Genomic DNA, 26,937 nt, shown 5'->3' with positions numbered 1-26,937 from the left:
CCACTGGTTTGGAATATAGATTCTTCTGATAAATACTGGCACGAAAATGGACGTAATTTTGAACTTCTTCTAATTGTCTACAGAATAGCAAAGAACAAAACGATGGAACCCGGGAGAAGTCTAAGGATTTCACCTTCGACCACTCGTACTGGTCGTTCGACAGCGGTGACAAGCACTTCGCGACACAGGACCAGGTGAGTTTATTTCCTGATAGTTGGTGTTGGGTGTACTTTAACTAACTGCCTCATTGGTATAGTGTCTAGCTCGTATGGCTGCATATGCAGAGATCCCGGATAATTTGAATCCTTGCCAACATATCAATCTCGCTACATCTTTTAATAATCTTTTACTTGGTGGTAGGGCTTTGTGCAAGAAAATCTAGGTAGGTACCACCTACTCATCAGATATTCTACCGCCAAGCAACAGTACTCAGTAATGTTGTGTTTCGGTTTGAAGGATGAATGAACCAGTGTAACTACAGGCACAAGGGACATAAAATCTTAGTTCCCAATGTTAGTGGCGCATTGGCGATGGAAGGAATGGTTAATATTTCTTGCAGTCTATGGGTGGTGGTGGCAACTTATCATCAGGTGGCCCATATGCTAGTCCGCCAACCTAGGTAATAAAAAAAAGAACCCTTAAAGAAGAAGACAAAAAGTCTAAAAATTTTAGTGTAGTCGAATGATTTGATCAAAACGCAAATATTTAAAAGTTTTGCATATAATCAATATTGATGTGGTTCATATAATATGCTTATAACTTGTATTACCATATTTTGACATCATTCAACTTATAACGTGTTATGTAAATACATAGGTTTTAGACGATATCTTGCTCTCAAGTTTTTTCGCTAAAAACTCTAATGCATTGGATGCGAATCCAATAAACGTGTCTCATGTGTGGATGGGTTCAGACGATTTCGTTCAGGTCGAGGCTAGTTTGTTGAGTCTAGTCGAGAAAAATCTATATTAATACATGAGGAGCATTGTTTTTTGCGTTCCCTAACTGAAGAATCTAATAAAACTCATACTCCAAGATGCAACGCATTTTAATACACACCAGCCGAACCTGTGGCTTTATCCGCATACAATTTGTAAAACTTTACCTATACCTACAGCTCACAAAGCGTCACTCATATTGTACCCCTCGAAAGGTGGATTAAAAAAATATCCTTCCCGGAACTCAAACTATATCCATACCAAATTTCATCTAAATCGGTTCGGTGTTATGGAGTTATGAATACTCTTCACAATATCACAGATAGACAAGATAACTGAGCTATTATATATAGCAAATTATGTTCGGAGAATTTAAAAGAGTAAATAAAAAAAGATCGTCTGCATATACGTAACACGATTATCACTTAAAATGTAATAAAAATACATTCAGACATTAATAAAAAAACATCCAAGATTAACCTGAGTTCTAAGCCGATCGAATGCAGCCGCGTTTGAAATAGCTCGTGTCGAAATAGAAGAAAACGATATTTTGTCACAAACTGGTTAAAAATAATCAATGACATCTTAAATCCGGAAGCATTGTATTCGAGAACATTGGCAAGACGCGTTTTAGGTCAGTGCGTTTACACAAAGGAGTGATTTGCTAAAAACACAAGTACATGCGATGTGCTAATGACCTAACCTAAAAAGAATTTGTCGTTTGTATTTGCGACGTTGATTCCTGATTACCTTCATATATCCCAGTATCCTGTATGTTTGTATCCTATAAATATTAAGTAATGCCATTGTTTTAAGCTATCTTGCATCAAGCCATCTTTGAAAATAAGTAACCCTGGAGATCTCAAGGGCTCTTAAGACCATATAGATTGTACAAATCCGATTGATACAAATGGTAAATATCTGCACAGATCAGCTGCTTAATTGCACGTGTCAAAACGTCAAGTTATTCTTGTTGACTATTTATGTCACGATGTTTCGTTAATGCTGAGCACCAGATAATTGATAAAAGCAAATTTAACACACGAAAACTCAATGGGTTTTTCTGGGTTTAAACTCACGATTTTCTTTTAAGACCTAAGCATTCTATCTTTTCAATGCCTCATGCATGGTATTTACCTGGCTTATAATATCTGGTACGATTTTTTTGTAACTAAAATTTTGCGTTGTGTAATTTACGTTTTGTTATGTTGGTAGTAATGTTTTGGTCAAATGTTCGGGTACCAGCCACTCATCATAGTCTACCGTCATAAACCAATACTCTATATTGTTGTGTTCCGGTTTTAAGGCTGAATGAGCTGGTGTAAATACAGGCAAAAGATATATTACATCTGAGTTCCGAAAGCTTCCAAATATTTCTTACTATGCCATAGTCTTGTCTATTGTGACCACTTACTATCAGATAGCCCGATTGCCAGTAGGTATGGCTAGTAATAATAATAAATCTAGTTTTAGTTGGTAGATAAATTACGGAAGTTAAACGAGAAACGCTCTGCATTATACAAGATATCTGACAGACATGATCATATTGATAAGTTGAGTCTAATCGATAAAACGTTGGTGAGAAAAACTGTCACATCCGTGTGAGAAACGATAATATAGACTCGACGACTGTTTTTTATCTATTGCTGTGTCTTGTTTATAATTTTCTGTAATTCTAATAACGACGAGCAACTATTTACGTAATTGTAAATACGCATTATCTGCCTCATCTCTAGCCTGGGCCCCAATTCAGCAACTAATTGAAAAGTAATCGTTGCTGTTCAGCTGAGTATATATTTCACAAACACAACGATCCTGTTGCGGTGCATTAAAAGTTGGATCAGAATATAATCGGGATCGTGTCGTTTACGTTTTAAATTAGTAGAATTGCCCCCATAAAACGTGCCCCCTTTCACCGTCTGCCTCCGATTTTGCTTTTAGAAACTTATTGCGCAGCCATTGTTGATTAACTTCAGACCGGCCGACTCAGATCACGAGTTGTATCGTTGATGTTAAAAGATTAATCTTTTTTCATTATTTAATTAAATATATGATGTAACAATCTTAATTCTCCCTTCGCTGCAAGAGGCGTCTGAGTAGGGGGGTACTCTGTATCCCGGAAACTCCCGTAGCTTGAAACCTGCAAAGGTAGGCCAAACGTCGGAACATCACGTCACGTCAGCGATCCTGTGATGTCTCTCTGAAGAGACGGATTGGTTAAATGGGTAATCCGGTCAGTTTGGGCGTTTCAGACGTTCTCGGCACCTGTTTCTCAACGTTTATCCTTTTGCGAGAGAAAAAAAAAACAAACTCATAGTATATACCTTGTGAGGGATTAAAACATCGCAATATTCAAATGAACACTAAAGAAACTTATTTGTTTTTCACAATGTAAAATTAATTGTAGTTTGTTTTATTTACTGCATAGAATCAATTTGATTTGCACGAAATACATTCATTCTACACCAATCCGCAAAAGTAGAACACTTTTAATTTATTAATCATAAAAAATATACGGTGCAATTAGAGTCGCAAGGGACGTAACGACTTGGATCTCACGGTTGCTAGCGATATCATTGCCTCAGAATAGAGCTGCCCACGTGACATCAGGTGGTCTATTTTATGAGCATTGCTATTATTAGGGAAAAAGTGCTTCAGGTACGATTCCGATAAACGCGCCGCATCGAGTCGCGCCGCGGTGCATTTTACTAAATTGTAAAGGAAATTAAACTGTCTACACAATGTTTAAAGTACATATTTGTACATAGGAGCGCAATCGGTTGCAATCGTATGCCGCCGGATGCGTGTCGTATCTAAATTAAAGGGCAAGTTCGTGTCCATTTCAAGTACATTTTGTGGTTTTAAAAAGATTTCCTAAATTAGAAAGTGGTCGGAGACCTGTAAGAACTCATAAATCTCACCGGAGAAGTGTCGAAAACTAACTTCCGGTGTTAAAATTTTTTGCCTTCAAATGTTATAATTGTTGTAATCAATATCGGTCTTATCATTTTCTGACATTTTACGGTCGTGATCAGCGCCAATGACAATGGGAGGTGGTGACTACTACCATAAGGTGGTCCATCTTCCAATTACATTTAAAAAAATTACGCAGCTTGTGTTTCGATTTTCTTACAGATTATCTCTGCTGTATTCGTGATTTTTTTCGGCGTCAGTAATAATTTACCCAAACATTACAATTATAATTCCTAGATTACATTGCTGAATTAAGTAGCGATTGTTTTGAGAATTGACGTTTTTGTCTTATTTTGTGTTTATCGCTTACAATAAAAAAAGTGCCAAGACAAAATAGGAGTTATGTTATCAAGCTTTTATATATTTTTTTATTAAATCGACTTTTGTAGGTGATTATATACATATTATGCGGTACGACGAAAAAAAAAAATGGTTATATAGATGAACTAGCTGTGTCCGCGACTTTGTGCGCGTTTTAATTTAAAAAAAAAAAGTTACTGTTCAGTTCGCAGTTTTTACTAGTACTTATTAATTCTGTGTTAGGATTTTGAGATATTAAGGCACCCGACGTGACGACGGAGTGGTGGCGTGCGCGAGGCCTGCGCGCGGTACTGGACAGTATTTGGACATTGCTGCGTGACTTTATATATAATTCTAAAATAATAAGTATATACATATGGTACACATACATACATATGCATTTAGTAAAAAGGGGTTATTTTAATATTACAAACAGACACTCCAATTTTATTATATGTATAGATTCCTCTTTTTTTTAATTTAATGCCATTGCCAAGAAGTTTAATTTAAAAACAGGTTTTATGTCAAATATATCGATACTGTAAGAGTAATAGGTCATATGTAAATATGTCTAAATTCAAACTCCTAATATGCGTGCTAGTGTTTATTTATGAACGTAATGCTTTAAAAGTAACGTTATAATGTATACATTAGCTGCCATGTTTCACGTCAGTAGCCGAACGGTATAAAATTTATATCTTGACCTTGGGTTAATGTCGTCTCGTACAAACTTGACGGTTAACTGAATTTGGCAAAAGGAATATTAGTAATTCCTTGAAGCAGATTTTAATTAAAAAGTTTTTAGGCAAAGGCACACTTACAAGTGTTTAAAAAAAAGTTACACGATTCAGCAATTGTCGGTAGATAATTCCGACCATAAAAAAGTTAATAAAAATAACACTTAAAACATGCAAGTCGTGAAAACATTATTTTCATTGATTGGAGTTAACTGTGTCTTCAAATGACCTTGCGCAAAACTGACGTGCTTAATCGCCATTTTGATGGTACAATGTACGAATAACGGTATTATGCAACGTGATTTCCGGAGCCTCTATGGCCTATTGATTTTGACGGGAATTACAATTTTGTATGTTTAAGTTATAATTTGCACAAGGCTCAGGAGTTCGAACTTTTTGAAGTATCTTGTCAAATCATAAATCATTCTTGGGGCAAGGTGGATACCTTCTATAATAAAATTTCGCAGACATTTTTAACTTTGCCATTCCATAGATTCAAGTCAATTGTAAAAAAATACATTGGTAAAGAAGGCATATTATTCGATACAAGAGTATATTGATGATAAAAAAAGCGTGGAGTTAATGCTTGTTGACTTCCAGGCAGGAGACATGACATACATATATAATTGTATTTAACTAAACTAACATGACTGTATTTTTAGATATTGAAAAAGAGTAACTACTGAGATTCTTGCCGGTTCTTCTCGGTAGAATCTACATTCCGAACCGGTGGTAGCTTTACTTTAAATAGTTTGTTAAATGACGATTCAAAAGTGCTTGTAAAAGCCTACTTGAATAAAGTACATTTTGATTTTGAAACCAAGTCACATGATCGTCCTGTGAACGATCAAAATTGCTGGGCAAATTCTTTTGTCACCGTTTATTCTTCAAACAACATTGGAAACTCTTTATTCTTTACCGTTTTTATCGATTTTGTTCTTCATATACGCAGTTGTAACAATTGTTTCTACTGCTCTTTCGCTTTTGCTATTAGTGCTCTTGTTGTTTACTTTTTTTTTTTTTTATGGCATTGATTGGCGGTCGTGCATATGGGCCACCTGATGGTAAATGGTCACCACCGCCCATAGACAAAGGCGCTGTAAGAAATATTAACCATTCCTTACATCACCTATGCGCCACCAACATTGGGAACTAAGATGTTATGTCCCTTGTGCCTGTGATTACTACGATGTACCTTCCTGTATTTTATCTGTACGATAATATGAGAACGTCTAATATTGGAGTACACTTTGTTAAGTACTTATTATATAAGAGCGAAACGTAAATTATTTAATTCGAAGGGAAACGTGCAGGGAAATAGCAGAGCAAAAATTTGGTCGAATTTCTTCCAAAAAAATGGGCACATTTCGACCAATAATTAATAATGACATGATTTATATTGCCGAGATAATATCTAGCTTAAATTATAAACGATGTAATATCAGATGATGTCGGGAGCACGAGATGAATTGGAAAACGCACCACACGTTCGTACAGTTGACATTTTTTGCCGTTGTCACGAACGGGCGTCTTTTTACCGTCATTTGTTACGGTTTTAATAAAATGTAACCGGTATGAACTGCTTCTGTTCCAGTTGTTTACAGAATCGAAAAACGGATCCGTTAAAATTACTTCTTTATTTTTAATGCCGTAGATTGAAAAAAATTGGATTGCGATTAAAGACTTAGGTCCAGTTTCACCATACCCTGTTAAATATTTAGCGTATTGTTAAGACAGTTAACGGACTGTTAAAGTTATCGAGTGTCCCACCACGAGTTAACGCGTGTTTATTTGTTATAACAAGCCGTTAAATTTAATCACCGCTCTAGAGGTCCGTTAGACCGTAACAGACAATTAAATTCAAGATGGACGCTGCGTACAATTTTACGTACGATTTTTGAAATTGGTCGCGTAGCACAACAAATGACGTATTATACGACTAGATAAAATATTACCGAACTTCGTCTAAATGAAATGTCAAAAATAAGCATTTCAATTTGGTTGCTTAAAATAAGAGTGAGTAACTTACAAGTCATTCAGTTAAATGTTCTGTTTAATAACGACTTGTTAAATTTTGTTCCTGGGACATTTAATGATATAACAGCCCGTTAAATATTAACAACTCATTAGTAAATTACTAATTAAAATTTAACAAACATAGTTTGGTGAAATTAGACCTTAGACTAAGACTTTCGACTTAATCTCTTTGTAAGTAAGTAGCTTATTTTTAAATACTAATGTTTCCACAGCGGTTGAAATTCGACCATAGTAATAACTGAAAATTTGGGTAAACGTATTTTTTTCTACTAATATTTCTCGGAGGTCGCTAAGAGATTTCTAACTTGGAAAATTCTAACTTGGAGAAAAATGTCGAGAGACTGAACTGTTTTGTCTTAGAGTTCATATGATAGCACGCTTTGGGGTTGTAATGATCGCCTCCAGGCCGTTTTAAAAATGAAAACAATATCATTGTAAACACAAATTACTACTATAAAATAAACCCACTGAGTTTGTTTCGCCGGTTCTTCTTGGAATCGAATGATGATGTACAGAATTTTGACAATCAATATTGTACAACATAGAGTATATATATCTAAGCTTTGTTTATCTTTATTCGTTCTTCGCTTGAAATAAACTATAAAGACAAACATCAGTATGATTATTCTATAATAACAAATACGAAACTCACCTCAGAAAACGATTGTGTAATACTAGAAGGTGATTAGCGATTATGAACTATAATAATTATAATGTTGAAGAGAAACACGCATCATAATAACGTATCAACACAGAGTTCACGAGTGAGACACGAGGTGAGTTCTTAAAACTGTAAATAACCAGGTTTACAACGGCCGAGCGAATTATGTCAAAGTTATTCAACTCTAATATTAAATACTTAACTATTTAATTATTTTAATAGGCAAATTGCATGCGCTCATACGTGACTGAAATACACGACAGGGTTTATTAATCTAACAACGTCATAAGTTAATTAACATAAGATACATTTAGTGAAAAATATGTTGGCAAACTGGCAAATAGACCACCTGATGCCAAGGTCACCACCGCCCATACAAATTGTCGCTATAGGAATATCATCATCATATATTTTGTCCCTTGTACCTGAAATTACACTGGCACACTTACCTTTCAAACTGAAACACAATATGGTACTGCTATTCGGCGGTAGATACATAAGCGGCGGTATGTTATGAGAGCTGATACCTACCCAGGTTGATAGTATGAAATAAATGAATAAGAGCTGGTTGTTACTCTGACATTAACAGCCTATAAATTTCCCACTGCTGGGCTGAGGCCTCCTCTCCCTTTGAGGAGGTTTGGAGCACATTCCACCACGCTGCTCCAAAGCTGGTTGGTGGAATACAAATGTGGCAGAATTTCGTTAAAATTAGATACATGCAGGTTTCCTCACGATGTTTTCCTTCACCGCCGAGCACGAGATGAATTATAAACACAAATTAAGCACATGAAAATTCAGTGGTGCTTGGCTGGGTTTGAATCCGAAATCATCAGCTTAGATGTACGCCTTCTAACCACTGGGCCATCTCGACTCTTCTGTTACTATGACGGGCTTACAAATAACCTTACCGCCGAGTTAAAATCTCGATTCGTATATTTTGTAATGTTTCTTAAGGTAATTTTTGTTGCGTAGAACCTTTTCGTTTTATTTCTTTGCGTATTGTATTAAAGCGTGGGAAAATGGTAAAGTTCTCTGTATTGTATTTTAATGATATACTTCCGTTAGTCTACTCACGTCGTGATGCAGCATATTCGTGGAAAATGCGGTTACAATATTGTACAAATTATGAATAACCTGATAAATATATTATGAATATGTTATAATAATAACTATGAGACATTGCCCCAAAAAAAAGAGTGTAATGTTTTCATAATTAATGTATGTATGTATGTTTGTGTGTATGTATGTATAGCCTATTACAATCGAAGTAGGAATAAAGATAAACAAACCCTAAACGTATTCCGTGCGATTTGCTAATAACTCAGCTATATTGTGTATAACTTAGGGTTTATGTTTAATATATATTTATTTACAATACAACAAATTTACACTTAACTACTTACTACTAACACAGAGGATCAGCATTGCGATTTAACGGGGAAATGTTGCTAGCACGTATTAACTTACTGTTAATAATTTTTATGTAAATAAATATATATTTAAATATTGCCTCGATTCTTTACCTTAACTTAACGTAAATCCATTGGGTTCATAATTGATTACCTTCTAGTTTGCAAAACGTTGGTCAAAGTAAGATTAACTAATTTGAATTCTGAACGCTCATTGGTCGCTCTTACGTCATCGGCTGTCATTGACCAATGACCGTTCGTATTGAAATTAGTTAATTATGCTTAGATTATCGTTTATGTATTTGCACTTATGAGATAGGTAATATATAAATAGATTGAACTAAAATGTCAAGGTTTATTTGCATTAGCACAAATTATTGTATCCGTCGAAATTTAAAATAGAAACCCAATGCACATTTCAGCGCAGTGGTAAGTATTCGTGAACTCACTGACTTTGAAAAATATAAAAACCACTAATTCGCCGCCAACCATTATGATTTAATATCTGTTTTTTTGACTCTAATTATTCTGGGTCAATTTCTCTTCGAGTCGAGATGTCTCAGTGGTTAGAACATGAGAATCTTAACTGGAGAGAATAGTGGGGCTATTCCGGTTATAGCATAGCAACATTTGCTATGCTCTAACCGTAATAGCCCGACTAGTTCGAACCCAGATAGGAATCACTAAGTTAGCATGTGCCTAATTTTTCTTTGGAATTTATGCTCGGTTGTGGTGGAAGACATCGTGTGATACCATTGCATGCGTCGAATGAAAATCGTCCTCATGCGTCCACCAAACTGCATTAGAGCAGCGTGGTGGACAAAATGCCATACCTATCCGTGAATAGGAGGCCTAGGAGTGTGAGACGTTTACAGACTGTTTACGTTTTTTTTTTCTTTTACCTGAAATATAAAGTTGGTAGAGCAATATAAAGTATTGGTGTTTAGTAATAAATTAACTGATTGAGCCGAGATGGCCCAGTGGTTAGAACGCGTGCATCTTAACCGATGATTTCGGGTTCAAACCTAAGCAGGCACCACTGAATTTTCATGTGCTTAATTTGTGTTTATAATTCATCTCGTGCTCGGCGGTGAAGGAAAACATCGTGAGGAAACCTGCATGTGTCTAATTTCAACGAAATTCTGCCACATGTGTATTCCACCAACCCGCATTGGAGCAGCGTGGTGGAATATGCTCCATACCTTCTCCTCAACGGGAGAGGAGGCCTTAACCCAGCAGTGGGAAATTTACAGGCTGATTATGTTATGTTATTATGTAATAAATTAACTGATGGATTCATGGTTGGGGTTGCCGTTCTACTAGTACCTGTATATTTGCTTGCCTCGTGGCTTGGTCTAGTGGCTTGATAGGCCGCGGCACCGAGTTTATGTCGCCCTGTACCTGAGATTCAACGGTGTAAATAGAAGTTATTTAGTGTTTCTGTCGATACATTCTGAGTAGCATCCCGAAGTTTAAATGTCAATTGTTAATATTATGAAATTATATATTATTCTATTATTATATAATGCTTTCTATACAATTCAATAGTTTTTTTTTGTGCCAGCATGGATTACCTTAAAAACAAAATACATTTAAAGGTGGTACATACATAACATGGATAATACATTATGATCCATTAATTCAACACTTGATTATACCTAATTGTAAACAATCCTATGTATACGAATCTATATTATTATATAAACGTGGAAGTAACTATGTATATCTGTCAGTTGCTCTTTCACGGCCAAACTACACAACCGAATATGATACTTGGCATGAACCAACCTTGAATACATAAAACTTACCACACGCAGGCGATGCCGCGTGCGATAACTAATACTTATAAAATTAGAAAAGTTCTAGAATAATTTTTAAATTAGCTTAATGTACGACAAGTTCATTATTTCAAAGTATATATTGCAGTAAACAAGCCATTAAAGATCACCAGATATGCTGGAGTCCATCTGACGTAACACACTGAGTCACAGACTCTGTGATCGAATTGTATAAATATATACAGCTGTTACGATCGTTCAAGGTTACAGACAATTTCTATCCTGACCGATATCTTTCACGGCGTCACGTCAACCATTCTCAACGGAGACTGACAAGTGACAACTACGCTAGAAGTATTACTATACTACACTACAACCGGTGCACACGCTATTCGCTCACTTTTAATAGACGGAATGGTAACCTGACCTTACCCGAGTTCAGAGAGTTCAGAAGCGTGAAACAAAAAAAAGATGCCATCATCTAAATTCTCGCCTGCGAATGATATGCATAGACAAAAAACCCGAGCACTTTTTTTTGCCTTATTTAGGTTTGTTTTTGTAATTCTATTTAAAAAAAAATTCTCGATCGAATGTTATGTTATGTAACTGTCCGTCTGTTACGCTTTCAAGGCTAAAACTATTGAACCGAATTTGATGAACTCCAAGGAAGAACATAGTCTTTTTATTCCTAATACCTGACGGGCCACGGGTAATCCCTGAAACGCGAGCGAAACCGCGGACAACTAGTGTATTGTATTTGTGACTCTTTCACTTTGCTCTTGTTTTGATTTCTAATTAATTAATTATAATTATTAACTATTGTAAAATTTGTGTCTCTTAAAAATAATACAACAAACAAATCGCCTGAAAGTCGATTAGAATATTATTTATCAAGGATACGCATTTTTTAATTCTTGTTTTTTTTTTAAAATGTATAATGGTTTTCGTTTACTTACATAAAGCCAGTTGTTTTTTAAACATTTAATATAAGTTATGAAACAGTAAAGTGCTATAAAATAACTTTGTTGGATAGAGGTCTTACATACTTTAACAAATCTCTTTTAAGTAGTTATATTAATATGTGAAGAGAAAACTCTTAAAGCATACCACTCCCACGGAGGAGTGTGGGATTTGCCATTGTTGATGTGTATAGGAGCAGCAGTATAGAAAGATAAAATGTAGGTATACTTAGATAATTCTAGATAGTATCGCACTACAAAAGAACGAAAACAGACGACCCGCGTTTATTTTCTTTGTGTGCGTGACAGCTACTCTTGACAAACGACAAGACACGACAAACGTCATTCCAATTTAATGGTGTTCGGGTATATAATGTTGTAAACATATAAATAATTAAATAATGTACTTGTAATAGCTGTTACAGATATAAGCGAAATGTCATTAACTTATCAAAAGATCACCGTAACGTTGGGCACGATTCACATGATAGATATAATATTAAAAAAAACTCGCTGAGATTATTCGCCGGTTCTTATCGCGTTTGAGGTGTTTATTTCCGAACTGGTAGACTTTTGACAGTCAATAAGTAAAGGTAATATTCAATAAAGATTTGAATTTGACTTGAAACCAACATAGTTATTCCTTTCGCGACGTAGACGTTCACTATGAAATTTTTGATTCTTTTTGGATTTTGGAGTTCATACAAAGTTAACCCAACTTTGTACGAATTTTACCCGTACTAAGTTGGTACGAGCTAGTACATGATATACATAGAAAAATGAGATTATCGTATTTAAAAAAATCCTACGTCCATATTCTGTAATAAAAGCTATATGAAAAAAAAAAAACAATTCTACAGATGGAAAAAAATATATATCAACTTCTACTGTTCTGGATTTTTATTGTAAATAAAAAATTTACGTGAAAATGTATTGACTAGTATAAAATTATTGATAAGTATAAAAAAATAGCTAAATTTATTCTTGACCACTCTCTACCTTGACTCTTGATTTGACCAAAAATGTATGTGGCCAAATTTGTCTCCAAGAAAAAAAGATTAACGATTACCTAAGACAGATTATCTGTATCTTCTATGGCTATTGGTTTTCCTGTCTGTTATTTACCGTCAGAGTTAAAAAAAAAAACATTATATATTTACCTACTTACCCGATGATTACTCAAACAGACATAAAGATATTTTTTATATGAATATAACATTAACAAGTCTTTGTATAAACTAGTATTTAAATCAGTGGACCGTAAAGACTTGAACTTGTTGCAAATTAATTTAATTTATCGAATCAATTGTATCTGTCTGTGGTTTTACCAATACTCAAAACGACTACGAAGTTATTATAATGATAGATTAAATCAAATCAAGAGCGCGAAATTTTGCGCGATTTGAAATACACGGTAGGTGAAAAATTCAACGCGGCGACACGGCTGTGCGAGGGGTACCACTGGTTTTTAGTGGGTATTCCCGAATATGTGGCTTCATTCGGGGGAAATGCCTGCATGAGTATTGCCAGCGAATAAAAAAAAATAAAAAAGGTAAAAAATAATATTTGTAGAGCGCAAAAAAACACAACAAAAAAAGTGTATTGTTGCAATTTTTGCACGTGAGTTTTATTGGTTCTCGTGGAGGTGTGCTCGTACATAGCTTTACAGATGTGTTTAAATCCACTTTCGTATGGAGGAGTGTTCAACAATAACTGAATAATACTAATATTAAATAATGTGACGCCTGAAAATCAGCGTTGCAATATTACACACATATACTGCAACATAAAGCTGAAGTGGCAACCATTTGGACAAAACAATATAAAGAGTATTTTTGGTACGCAGGTACTAGGGGTGGATCCGTTGCACATAACAACCTCAATTATTCTTAGGGTGTTTACATATCTAGTCGATGTAGAAAAAGTAAGCAACATAGAAAACTAATGATAGTTTTCTATGTTGTCTTGGGTCTGGGCGTTTGTGGTACCGTCGTTACTTCTGATTTTCCATAACACAAGTGCTTTAGCTACTTACATTGGGATCAGAGTAATGTATGTGATGTTGTCCAATAATTATTTTTTTTTTTATTATATAGGTAGGAGGACGAGCAAAAGACCCACCTAAAAAAATAAGTGGTCACCACCGCCCACACTCATTGGTGCCGTAAGAAATTTAAAACATTCCTTACATCTCCATTGCGCCACCAACCTTGGGAATTAATTTATTGATGTATTATATATCCCTTGTGCCTGTAGGTACAGTGTCTCACTCACCCTTCAATACCGGAACACAACAATACACCCTTGCACAAAGCAATACCTGAAAGAAAATTTTAATCATAAATTGTAAAGTGATTGTGTTTTTATATTTAGTAAAACGTAATTCATTTTTTTTTCAGGTGTTCGCCGACCTTGGACTCGATGTGATCGACAGCGCTTTCGAAGGCTACAATGCGTGTGTATTTGCTTACGGGCAGACGGGAAGCGGGAAGACGTTCACCATGATGGGTAGCGGGTCAGCGGTGAGCCAAAATTACTATAATAATAAAACTTTTGTCTCTATACATATATGCCAATAGTTTTGGCTAACAATGGATCGGTAGAAGTTCATGTACTGCAGCCCCACTAGCGACGAGCTACTTTATGGTGGAAAATGTTAAAACTTTCGCCATCGGACATCCACTTGGTCATGTATGATACTGGTCTTTCAGGTGCGTAAGTCCGACTAAAACGGAAATCCTCGAGGCCCGCGCCCGGACTGGACTTTAGACCAGTCAGAAAGGTCCCCACTCTCTCTTTCGCCATGGAAAAATACACATGTGTACAACTTTAATGGTGATCGATCAAACGGTGTCGAAGTCTATCAATCTTAAATACAAACATCCATGTTTGTAGAAAACAAGCGGTCCGTACTGACTTCGTACGAGTGAAATAAGATTTTTATTAATTTAGAAAAAAGTACCCACCAGTCCACACAGTAGGTCCAATCTTAACACACAAAAATTATTATCGAAATGGGTCAAGCCGTTTAAGAGAAATTCAGTGACCCAGGTGTCCAGAAGACTTATATACATAACTAGCGTCCGGCCCCGGCTTCGCACGGAGGCAGTTTATAAATAAAGAAAACGATATGATATAAACATAATTGTCTTCCTATAGCACTTTGGAATAATGTAGCCGTGTATTTTTTTATAATTCAATTGATTAATGATAATTCTAGAGATTACCTAAAGACACCCTCCCCCCTTCATACAAACAAATAAATTATACCTCTTTATAACATTAGCATAGAATTTTCGGATAACGCTTGAATCTTTAGGATTTTTTGTATTATATGTATTTTTTTAATATTTTTACAATTTTTAAAATCATTAAATTAAGAAAATAATATGTTCGTCATTGCAAAGTTATGTCGATCAGAAAAATTTACATCTGTCAAAAAGTTCAAGCTAACTTGTACAGGATATAGTGCGAGTTTTGAAATACGAACAATGAAGTATGCGTCATCGAGGAATACGGGGGCTGAAACAGTTAATTAACTATGCGTCAATGGGTTTCACGTCTTGCCATCCAAGTTCATTAATTTCCTTAACACATTCAGCTTGATAGTTTGCTTTTTGAAATTCAACATGAGCGTACTAAAATTTGTATGGTCTCGAAGTAAATACAAGCTGAGGAGAAGTTCTCATGGTACAAAAAAGTACTTATTTTCCATGATATTTTTATTATCATTGGGCAAAGGCCCTTCCGACCTCTTTGTTATTTAAGTAAGCAAGTAAAATTGATTCATAAAATAACTTGGTTTAATAAAAATATTGAGCACGATGCAGTATTTTCCGAAAAACTGTTCTTATTATAAAGCAATAAAGAATAAACAATCTTTTAATTTAAGATTTTCTAACACCATTTCGCTTTAAAAGAAATATCCACTAATTTCTAAATGGCCCGACCTGAGGTTGGAACACAGAATATTATCATAGACTAACTAATCAACCAACGAGGCAGTTTCAATTTCCAAACGTGGGAGGTCGCGCTCATCGCTCGTGTTATAATCGTAATGTGTTTATTGAGTATTGTCAAGGTCGATTAGTCATATTTTTTTTGTTACGGTCCTATTTTAGTATTATTAATAGTTTTTTAAGAATTTATAGCATATGATAATCCGATTGAAAGTTACATTATTAAGTGGTTATGTATTCGGCTTCATATGTTACTCCTACTCACCTACGTTGCTACGCTAAACGAAAGAACTGCAAATTATGCGTACAGCAACCACTACTGACCTAAACACTACACAGTCAGTGCAATTCTCTCTTACCTGAGGAATACTAGTATACTTGGTTAGTAATACTCGCTTTCGCTTCGTTAGGAAGCCCAGTTTTGGCATTACAGTAGAACGCCGATTATCCGAACGCCAATTATCCAAATTGAAATTATCCGAATCGGTCCTAAGCGTAATATAAAAAATTAAAACCAAGTAATTTTTATACTTTCTATTTTTGTTAAGGCCTGTTGGGGTTGCAACTCACTCTGATCGAGATATTCAAGTTAGAGTTATTGTAGAACTGTGTTTGTTAAACTTAATAAAGTTTATTCTATGTGTGACAGTTCGTTTTTCTTTATTACCAGTCTATGTCCGATTATCCGAATCGACCCTGGTCCTAATTAATTCGGATAATCGGCGTTCTACTGTACCTCAATAATAGCAATTTAAAAAAATACATAGATAACAACTTTACTGTAAAAATGACTAAGTTATACTTCAAAAGTATACGTGTTAATGTATATATATATACATAAATATATGTATAATTATAAATGAACTCGTAATTCTTTGACAGGAATCACAAGGACTTATTCCGCGGATATGTCGCCAACTTTTCTCGCGAGTGGCGGCGGGAAAGGAGTCCGGCGCTTCGTATCGCACGGAGGTCAGCTACCTCGAGATATACAACGAGAGGGTGAAGGACTTGCTGGCCACCGACGCGGGTCACTCGCTGAGAGTCCGAGAGCATCCTAAACTGGGGCCTTATGTCCAAGACCTGTCCAAGCATCTAGTCTCGGATTACGATGACATACAAGTAGGTTAATTTTTTTTTATTGTGATGTGTCTTATCACACGATGAATTAATATTTAGCAAAAGAATAGCCCAAAATAGTAATTGTTATTTTAATCATTAAAATAATACTTTATATTATTAGAAAAGTTGTGACAAATTGATGAATTTTATTCTATAGAGATGTTTAAATCTGTTCTCAGGAATGCATGCACCGCGGCAATCTCCACCGAACCACCGCATCTACTCAAATGAACGATGTATCGTCCCGGTCGCACGCCATTTTTACCATCACCTTCGTGCAGGCGAGCTACTTGCGTCACAATAACATGCCTAGCGAAACTGTGTCCAAGGTTCACCTCGTCGATCTCGCTGGCAGGTAAACTGAGATATATTTTTTATCAAATTTTAAACTTAACTTTTTCATTTATATGAAATTTGTACCTTGTGTGATAGTACTGTCGTCTATCTGTATCTTAATCGTTTGAAATGTTTTAGTGAGCGAGCTGATGCCACTGGAGCCACTGGTCAGCGATTAGTCGAAGGGGCGCATATCAACAAGTCACTCGTGACGTTAGGCTCTGTCATATCCGCACTTGCTGAGGCCACTAACCAACCTGTTGATAGTAAGTAATTTTGTTAAGCTTTTGATTAATTGTACCTTTATCAATTTGATTATTTAATAATTATATAACTTCATGGTTGAATCTAGGATTTTTTTGTTTTTTGATAATAGGAATACCTCTTATTCCTTAAATCTTAGCAAAATTTAAGATCGGTACTATCATTGCGTTTATAATTTTGCTGCAATTAAAGTAAAGGAGTACCGCAAGGTAATAACTTAGATCCACTTTAATTTATGACTATGTTTCATGTAACTATTTTTTTAAACGTAGTGGTTTTATTTTAAGTGTTTTGTGTGATTTTAAAGGTCGTACGCCAAAAAGCAAAAAAGTGTTTATTCCATATCGAGATTCGGTACTAACATGGTTACTAAAAGATTCACTCGGAGGAAACTCTAAGACTATTATGATTGCCGCGGTAAGTAAGCTTAACTCATTTTGTACTTTTCCATTATTTTATTGACTTATGAATATTCTAATAACTTTATTGGTTATATTTCTAGATATCGCCAGCGGATTGCAATTACGGTGAAACGTTATCCACTCTCAGGTACGCTAACAGGGCAAAGAACATCATCAACAAGCCCACTATCAACGAGGATCCAAATGTCAAACTCATCAGAGAGTTGCGGGAGGAGATCGAGAAACTGCGCAAGCAGATATCTCACAACACAGTAAGAGAAAAATAATGTTTATTTACTAGAAATTCTACAGTAATAATAAACAATATTAACGTTGGATACCAAAATCCAGGTTCCCGTCTAAATTTTTTTAAATCCAATTATTTAACAATTTGGAGAAGTCTAACGGTGGAGGTTTTGTTTATAATTGATTTGAATATTTTCGTATATTTTATTTATCTAGTTGTTAAAATGTTACGTTTCAAGTTATTTTTAAATATAATATTTTATTTGTAATTTTAGGATCCAATCGAAATGGAACCAGCTGTACTCGCGACTCTGCAACGCAAAGAGGCCCAAGAGAAAGTCTTAACAGAAAAGTGGACTGAGAAATGGCGGGAAACGCAACAGATCCTACAGGAACAGAAGGCGTTGGGTCTCAGGAAGAGCGGACTTGGAGTTGTTCTTGATTCAGATATGCCGCATCTTGTGGGCATAGATGATAACTTGCTTTCAACAGGAGTCACGCTCTACCATCTCAAGGTGAAATAATTAAATGTATTTTTTTGTTAACGTGTAGTAGCTTAGTTTAAATATAACAGTTCGTTTATTCTTATCCTCGATGCGTAAAGTATATGTTCTTAACGCCTCGTGGCTTTCACATGATTTGAATATTAACGTGAATTCTAGGAAGGTGAGACAGTGATCGGCAGCGAGGAGTACTCGCCCACGCCGGACATCGTGCTGTCGGGCGCCGGCGTGCTGCCGCTGCACTGCCGCGTCACGCTGCAGGAGGGCGTGGCCACCATCAGCCCCGCCCCCTCCGCGCAGTGCTGGCTCAACACCGTGCTACTCGACAAACCCGCCAAGCTCAGCCAGGGTTAGTGTGCAAGCAGAATTTTATGGTCATCGGATTAGGGAACTCTCCTCTACCTATGAATAAACATGCAAAAATAATTACCGCTTATTATAACATACTATTGGCTTAGTTTAAAATATAACAAAAATTGGCCTTCAGGTTGCATCCTTCTCCTCGGCCGCACGAACATGTTCCGCTACAACGACCCCGCAGAGGCCGCCAAGTTACGGCAGGAGGGCGCCTCGGTCATGAACCTCTCCCGTCTATCTCTGCTCTCCTGGTCCACCACCGACCTCGCGGCGAGCAACGAGAACCTTAATACCGCGCTCTCGTACGTCATTTTATAACTTTTATGGATTTTAATTTAGGCTGGAAGTCTGTAAATGTTATAATAAAATGCGTCGTCGTAGTGACTTAGAAAGTGAGATCCGGTGCGAGCGTATCGAAGCGCAGCGCGCTGAGCTGGAGCGAGAGCGCCAACAGTTCGAGCTGCAGCAGGAGGAGCGGCAACGTCGCTGGCACGCTGAGCGGGAGCAACTGTTGCAGGCGCAGCGGCAACTCGATGAGGTGAGAGACCAACTATGGGAACAACTACTATTACTCATATCACTAACCGACTTGCAATCGAACGACTGGATGAACTTGAACGACAAATGTAAACACAACGTCACGGTGCACCAGGAGCGGTCGGCGATGGAGAAGGAGTACGCCGCCGCGTGCCGGCGGCTGTCGGGCGACTGGCGGGCGCTCGAGCGCGGCTGGACCCTGAGGAGGCGCGCCCTGCGCTGCCGCCAGCGGGAGCTCAGCGCGCGCGCGCACTCGCACGCGCGCGCCGCGCGGGCCGTCACCGACCAGGTCCGTACACGCGCACGCGCGATTTCTGGCGAATTCAGGTCACGAGTGCTCTCGGTAAGGATGCATATGATACAAATAAAGTTATCTGCAACTGCGACTACAATATCCGGAGGACTAGCGGTGGCACGTGCGTCGATAAATTAAAAAGTAATGGAATCAGTAAAAATATTTGTTAATTTTCTCTTTGCCTAGAAAGATAAAATATTTTGAGATTATTTTCCTTCTAATTCAAAACATTTGGAAAAACACATAACTGAAAATCGCTTGGGCTCATTCTGGAAAATATGGTGGTTGGTCAAAGATATCGAAGCGAGCACTCATAAAAATAATTGATGTGTTATTGAATTTGTATAGTAGCGTCCAGTAATCGTCTGAACTTTTTGACGTCACTAACCGTCACTAAGCGAAAAACTGAGGCGATAACTTTGGCATGGCTTTCTTTGTTTCAGAATCAATATCAGGTTTTTCTAGTTCAAATAAAAATTCGAACTAAAATTGATCCAGATAACCTTGAAATATTACAAGATTACGCAGATTTTTTTCCAAATATAGTTTTTTTGATTTCGATTTAAATTCGTGCTATCTTTTGCCGACACTTCTCTAAACCAAATTGAGTTATTTAAAACGAATCGAACGTAACTAAGTGATATCAATACTTTAAGTAGTCAAATTTTGTTGATTCATCTTTGAATATGGACACTTTTGTTTCCAAGTTTTGTAATTTTTAAGGGCGACTATCTCTACATTTTTACTGGTACGTTATCAAACTATAAAAGTAAAGTCTCCGCTGTCACACCCACCGCTCAGTAGTCTTTATCGTTTCTCACGTCGACGTGCCGCTGTGAGAATATTTATTAAGAAAGTGAGTATTGTCTATCATATCAAAGATCACATTGCTCGGAGAAGATATTTATGAGGCGACGTTATTACGAAAAAGGTATCGAAAATCATTTATTACATAATTATTTAATCGATGCACAGAGGCTTGTTAATGTAACATCTACCTTAAAAAATCTCAGCGACATAACTTCATAATCAAACAGGAGTCAACAGACTACGTGCTAGCACACCAACGATAGTAAGTATCTTGTGAAGTAATACAGTACAATTATCTCCTACAACGCATTGCACCTTGCGACTCTCACAGGTCACTGAATAAAATATGAAGTAATTCGTCATTAAATATCACTTATTGCAATATTTTTCTCATCATAATTTTCATCATTATTCCTTGTATTTTTATCTATGTTCTTAGATAAAGCTGAATGCGCTATAAACAAATATTGCGTCACGGCGTCTGTAGTCTGTAGTCTGTAATCATTTATGTCATTGTCCCACACACCTGCAGGGCTACTAGTGTTTCTCACCTAAATTTATTTATTTTTTCTTTGAAAATACAATTTTGTATTATTTAAATACGGTATAGGGTGATTGATAAATATAAACTGTGGAAACTGATTGGTTTGGGTTGTATATTTAACTGTTATACTTCATTGTGTTATTTAACATATGTTTCCTTCGAAAAACAAATATATCAAATATTCCATGGTAAGCAAATACTACCACATGTGTATTCCACCAACCCGCATTGGAGCAGCGTGGTGGAATATGCTCCAAACCTTCTCCTCAAAGGGAGAGGAGGCCTTAGCCCAGCAGTGGGAAATTTACAGGCTGCTAATGTAATGTTACGTAAGCAAATACAATTTATTTTTTAATTTATTTGATTTTTTTAAAATAATGAATAGTTCTTAGCCTTACAAAAAGAAGATCACATCTTACAAAATTATATAAATTAATAAAACAATTTTAAGTCAATGGTATTCGCGGAGAGGGGATATATTATAAGGCGTCTATTTTAAGCTTGTATAACAGATCATCAGAGCCGACAGATAAACAAGAGAGAACAATGAAAAACAATAAGCTTCGAAATAAAAATTTGTACGATAAGACGCGGGTATAATTAAAATCTAATCGACTTCGATTCGAGAACCACTAGTAGCACTAAATCAGTACATTCACTTTCATGCAAACAATACGCGTGTGTTTTATTTTCTCATAATCGAAACTCCACCGTCCCAGTTAGTGTCGATGCTTGCTTTAGCCGCGTAGGTCTCCTCCGCTGGTTATTAATTTTTTTTATTAAGTGGATATTTTTTTATTTCAAGTTTAATCAGAATCACGTCAAATATTTAAACGATAATTTTATAGTATATAATATATCCGAAGCTTTGTAGGGAGCACTTTTTTACGTTTTCGAGATTTTATTTAAACGAATAGAGACGTAACTTGAAGTAAAGAACTCCACCGTTACCATTACGTTGCTACTCCCGTGCCCCGTAGATTGTGAAGGAGGAACTGCAGATAGCGGACCTGAGACGCCGGCAAGGGGGGGTCAAAGACCAGCTGCAGGAGTTCGTCAACACCAAGACCGAGGAACTCCTCGCGCAGGGGTACTACTTGGATGAGGTGAGATTGGAAATCGGATATTTTGAAATGAAAGAAATAGAGATGTGTAAATGTAATGCGATACATAATATTATGGTTAAATTTATGTCACTTTAAGGACCGAACGACGTGTGATTTTGTTTTAAGGAATACTTTAATATAATACATTGACATTGGAAAGAAAATTCTGACTTTTTTCATAAATCCTATAATACTAGTGCCAGTATTCGTGTTTGAATAACAAAACTTGATAAATTTAAACTAGAACTTCTAGTACGTAGTCATCTTTTAAGTATGTTTTGATTCTATTTGTCCATATTTTTAATTATTTTTTTTGTATATACGATGATGTTTTCGACTGAAGATTTTGAAATGCTTCTATTTTTTACAGAGCCTCACACCGAGTCCAGAAAGTCCTCCTTCAGAAACCTCCACGGAGAGCCTGATGCATCTCCTGCAGCAGTGCGAGCCCAACACTGCCAAGAGCATCAAAGAGACCGTAGAAAGACACGTGAGTGGTACATTCAATTAAAATAAGTGGTACATTGAATGGCGCAGCTTCGTTAATTTAAACACTCTTCTGTTTCTGATGTATTTTGGCCTCGCCTTTTAAGGATAATATTTGGAGCCAGCGCGGGGCTCCAATGACGGGTCCCATGGGATAATGGATATATGGCAGGTTTTCTTTTCTAACGACACTTGCAGGTTTCCCCGCGATGTTTATATTCCCTACCGATCTCAATTATTAATTTGTTATTTTTTTTTTAGCTACTTTAATCAATTGAATTGGAAGATGGAACCGCTCTTCCTAGATCAGTGAATTATTTTTATGGTGTCGTTAAAATGACTATATTTTATCATTGCCACAGAAAAAAGAGTTGGAGAGCTTAGAGCAGGAGTTGCAAGGTCGAGTGGCGAGCGTGGCGGCGCACCGCGTCAAGGTGGAGCGGCTGCAGCAGGAGCTCGCGCTGCTGGCCGCCCGCGAGAGGGGCCTCACGCGCGCCCTGGCCGACGGGGGCAACCATGGAGGTGGGCCTCGAACGTCAAATACTTTTCCACGTTTGGCCTCCAAATGTCCCCGTGTTAAGCCTCCTCACTCTTCGAGGAGTTCCCGGTGCGGGATCGTGGAAACGTGCGATATGAGTTTAACCTAACACGTGCCGGTTTCCGAACGATGTTTTCCTCTACTGCCGAGCACGAAAAGAAGGATACGTATAAAAAAACGCAACTGGCTGCGGGCTCGAGCTTGGACCCTCGATCCTCGGTTTAGATTGGGGCGTTCCGACCACCGGGCTATTTTAGCTCGTCGTCGCGTGTTTCATATAGTCACACCCAAACGAGTAAATAGAGTGCGTAGAGCATAACGGCGTTGCGTGCGCGGCAGAGGCCGGCGGCGCCGCGCCCCCCCCGGCGGGCGTGCAGCGCAGCAAGTCGGAGCTCGTGCTGCGCGCGCGGCCGCCGCCCGACGCGCGCGCCGCGCCCGACGACGCCGCGCTGTCGGCCGACGAGCGCCTGCACTTCCGCGCCAAGCGCCTCAGGTCGGTGACCGCTTTCAACATTTCAAATAAATAACGCCAGCAGCTACTTTAGTGATGTATACATACTATACATACATACATATACTAGAACACGGAACTTTTTTAATAAATAATAATTATATTACGCAGTGAAACGGGTCGGTAACGTCCTGTAAATTACGTAGTTTTACATTAATTTATTATTTCCGTTTCCAGTTTGAGCCTCAGCCTCGACCCGCTGCCGTCCCCGAACTCGACGCTGAACACATCCGACACTTTTCACACGGCGACGTCCTCGCCGAAACCGTTCCCATCCGAGTCTTCGCTCCCCACTCCGTCCACTACCGAGGTCTCGGGATTCGCTAGTGACGAACACACTCCCCTCCCTCAGTTCAGACTGGGTCCGGCGCCTGATGACAGTGACGATATGTCGAGCACTGAAGATTATCATAAGGTGAATCCTGTTACAATATCATAACTAAAATACATACATGGAATCTGTCTGTAGTCAATGAATATAGCATTTCGCTCAGCACGCAAAATTTGTTATTTCAATATTGATAACACATAACAAGAGTACTCTATGTTAATTCGATAGCACGTCAGAAGATAGGATATAATGGTACTTATATATAAGGGCACTTGCTTAAATATAGCTCGACTGGATAGATCCCTCTACTCATCAGATATTCTACCGCCAAGCAGCAATACTTACTGTTATCGTGTTTCCGTTTGAAGAGTGAGTGACCCAGTGGTCCTGCAGGCACGAGGGCTATAAAATATAAGTTCACAAACTTGGTGGCGCATTGACTATGTAAGGTATAATCTTATCCTAGGAAATAGGAATACGCCAATGCACTTACCATCAGGAGGTCCAAGCGAAGCCAATACAATGTCCAATTAATTTAATAAAAAGAAAAATAAAATGAGGGTCTACTTCCAAAAACCGAGCTGCATTGAGATTCATTTGACAGTAAGTCTAGTAACTAAACCAGGAAGCCAGATCATATCCGAGCGAATTCCTAGTATATTTTAACATAACAAGGCATGTTAATAAAAAAATGTATATATAGTATATAATGAAGATTATATATTAATGTTGTTGAAATTTTTTAATATGGAAATATTGTTATCAGCCGCGGATAGTGGAGGGGCAGTCGTCTAGCTCGGTAGAGAGGTCGCCAGAGGAGAGACATCAGAGGACGAAATACAGGAGGAGAATCAGTAAGTATATTATGCTTAAAGACCTATATCACTCATGACCTCTCCTCCCTCAACGTTAAAATAATTGATTGGTGATAAAATAAACTCAAAAAATATAATCTAATTTGATTTTTTTTTGCTGTCTCTACTCTCAGTCGTCTCACGCACACTAAGACATTTCGTAGTAACCGTGAGCTTACTCATGTTACTTGTTGGTAAGGCTTTATGCAAACCCGTCTGGGTAGGTAACACCCACTCATCAGATATCCTGCCGCCGAGCAGCAATACTTGGTATTGTCGTGTTCCGGTTTGAAGGGTGAGTGAGCCAGTGTAACTACAGGCACAAAGGTGTCATGGTACAGATGATGGCATTTTAATTTTGGCATTCGGAATCTTAACAAAGCTTTGACGTCAGTAAATATACGTGTAAATATACGTGTACTTGCTTAAAATAATGATTGATGAATTATCGCAGGAATGATATTTGTAGGTGACGGCAAGTCTCGTCGGCAAGTGACGGAAGCGGAGGCGCTCCGAGCGATGCAGAGGCTCTGTTCGAGGATCGCCTCGCAGAAGATGCTCGTCATATCCTCGCTGGAAAATGACTGTTCCAAGGAAGAGCTGAACAGACAGATCGCAGTAAATATATCTTTAATTATAAGTCGACCCTTATTTATTGAAATTAAATATTTTGTTTAAGAATATTTATTTAATTTCGTTCTTCAGTTGCAACCGAAAATAGACAACTTAGATATTTTCAGAAAATCTTCTGTAAATCGTAACTCCACTCCCTCTAACTCTATTATATTCTCTTATAAAATTTTTATAACAGGTTCTTCAAGAACTTCAGAAAAAGTACGTCCGACTCGAGATGGCTCTGCAGTATTCGTTCTTCGATAACCAGCCCAACAAACGTACCATAATGGTGACTCCCATACAGGAGACCCCCTCCCTCACCCTCAGCGAGAGCGACATGCAGGTGGCCAGCGAGCCCGCGTCTGACACGCTGCAGAACGGGCGCTTCGAGGACCCGCTGCGGTGCAGGTCAGTGCTGAACCTGCGCTAACGAACTCCTAGAATGCGTTCACTTATTTTTTAGATTGCATTTACCCGTAATCACTGATCATTTATTCTATTGAAAATTAATACAATATGTTTAGTATTTAGTATGTGTTTAGTCTGAAAGGTGAGTTAGGCACAGCGAATATGTCTCGGACATAACAGTCGGTCGGTCTTTGCGTTAATAGAATTGAACAATTAAAATGTTTTAATGGTCCATATGTACCAAAATGTAGATTAAAAGAAACGGAAGTGGAGGCATCGGACAACGTGTCGACGTCCAACGACGAGCTGCCGTCGGAGCCGGCGTGGCGCGACCCGCTGCGCGCGCTGGGAGCGCCGCCCGCCGCGCGCGAACCGCCGCCCCGCGACCTCGCGCTGCCGCGCCCCGTCGCCGTGAGTGGCCTCGTCCTCGTCTACGGCCTCTAGTGCCGACTACTGGCGGTCGCTTGCACGTCGAAATCGCTGTCACGCGTTCTTTTAAAAATTGAATGAATCTTACATTTCAGGACTACGGCGTCGAGGGCCTCATGCACCCCATCGACTTCGGTAAGTGACCTGCCCCTGGCACCGCGTGCGTGCTCCCGAGAGCCGGCGACGCTGACGGAGTGTGTGTGTGTGTGTGCGCAGCGGAGGTGGTGAGCGTGCCGGGCTGGGTGACGCGCGGCGCGGGCGCGCGCACGCACCACGAGTACGAGGTGCGGCTGCGCCTGCCGCACGCGCACACCGCGCTGCTGCGCCGCTACCGCCGCTTCCGCGACCTCTACCTCGCCGCGCGCGCGCTCTACGGGGAGAAGGTAGCCGGCCTTGTGTCTCATAGCTGCTTATCGACCTATTGACCATTTCTCGTTGGGCCGACCCGGTTTCGATCCCGGAACCGGTGGCGGACTCCTCGAGGCGGAAA

At 38.2% G+C, this 26,937-nt stretch overlaps 1 protein-coding gene across 1 annotated transcript in view; it reads left to right on the top strand.

The window, feature by feature from the left end:
- The window catches only part of LOC113402797 (kinesin-like protein Klp98A), a 35,017-nt gene that overhangs the window by 6,620 nt on the left and 1,460 nt on the right, over nt 1-26,937 (top strand). Inside the window, exons 3-25 of the mRNA XM_064217930.1 lie at nt 84-194; nt 14,195-14,317; nt 16,637-16,876; nt 17,056-17,231; nt 17,351-17,478; nt 17,784-17,893; nt 17,979-18,149; nt 18,399-18,638; nt 18,786-18,975; nt 19,114-19,285; nt 19,365-19,521; nt 19,636-19,809; nt 22,150-22,275; nt 22,646-22,765; nt 23,124-23,405; nt 23,641-23,792; nt 23,988-24,225; nt 24,908-24,995; nt 25,450-25,613; nt 25,807-26,018; nt 26,270-26,429; nt 26,543-26,582; nt 26,664-26,830. Coding sequence (XP_064074000.1) covers nt 84-194; nt 14,195-14,317; nt 16,637-16,876; nt 17,056-17,231; nt 17,351-17,478; nt 17,784-17,893; nt 17,979-18,149; nt 18,399-18,638; nt 18,786-18,975; nt 19,114-19,285; nt 19,365-19,521; nt 19,636-19,809; nt 22,150-22,275; nt 22,646-22,765; nt 23,124-23,405; nt 23,641-23,792; nt 23,988-24,225; nt 24,908-24,995; nt 25,450-25,613; nt 25,807-26,018; nt 26,270-26,429; nt 26,543-26,582; nt 26,664-26,830 — 3,741 coding nt within the window. The remainder of the gene's footprint in view (nt 1-83; nt 195-14,194; nt 14,318-16,636; nt 16,877-17,055; nt 17,232-17,350; nt 17,479-17,783; nt 17,894-17,978; nt 18,150-18,398; nt 18,639-18,785; nt 18,976-19,113; nt 19,286-19,364; nt 19,522-19,635; nt 19,810-22,149; nt 22,276-22,645; nt 22,766-23,123; nt 23,406-23,640; nt 23,793-23,987; nt 24,226-24,907; nt 24,996-25,449; nt 25,614-25,806; nt 26,019-26,269; nt 26,430-26,542; nt 26,583-26,663; nt 26,831-26,937) is intronic.

Source organism: Vanessa tameamea, chromosome 19 (assembly GCF_037043105.1).
Source record: "Vanessa tameamea isolate UH-Manoa-2023 chromosome 19, ilVanTame1 primary haplotype, whole genome shotgun sequence".
NCBI classification, from domain to species: Eukaryota; Metazoa; Arthropoda; class Insecta; order Lepidoptera; family Nymphalidae; genus Vanessa; species Vanessa tameamea.
The sequence above is the reverse complement of the archived record's forward strand: the minus strand, read 5'-3'. Positions and strand labels throughout refer to the sequence as shown.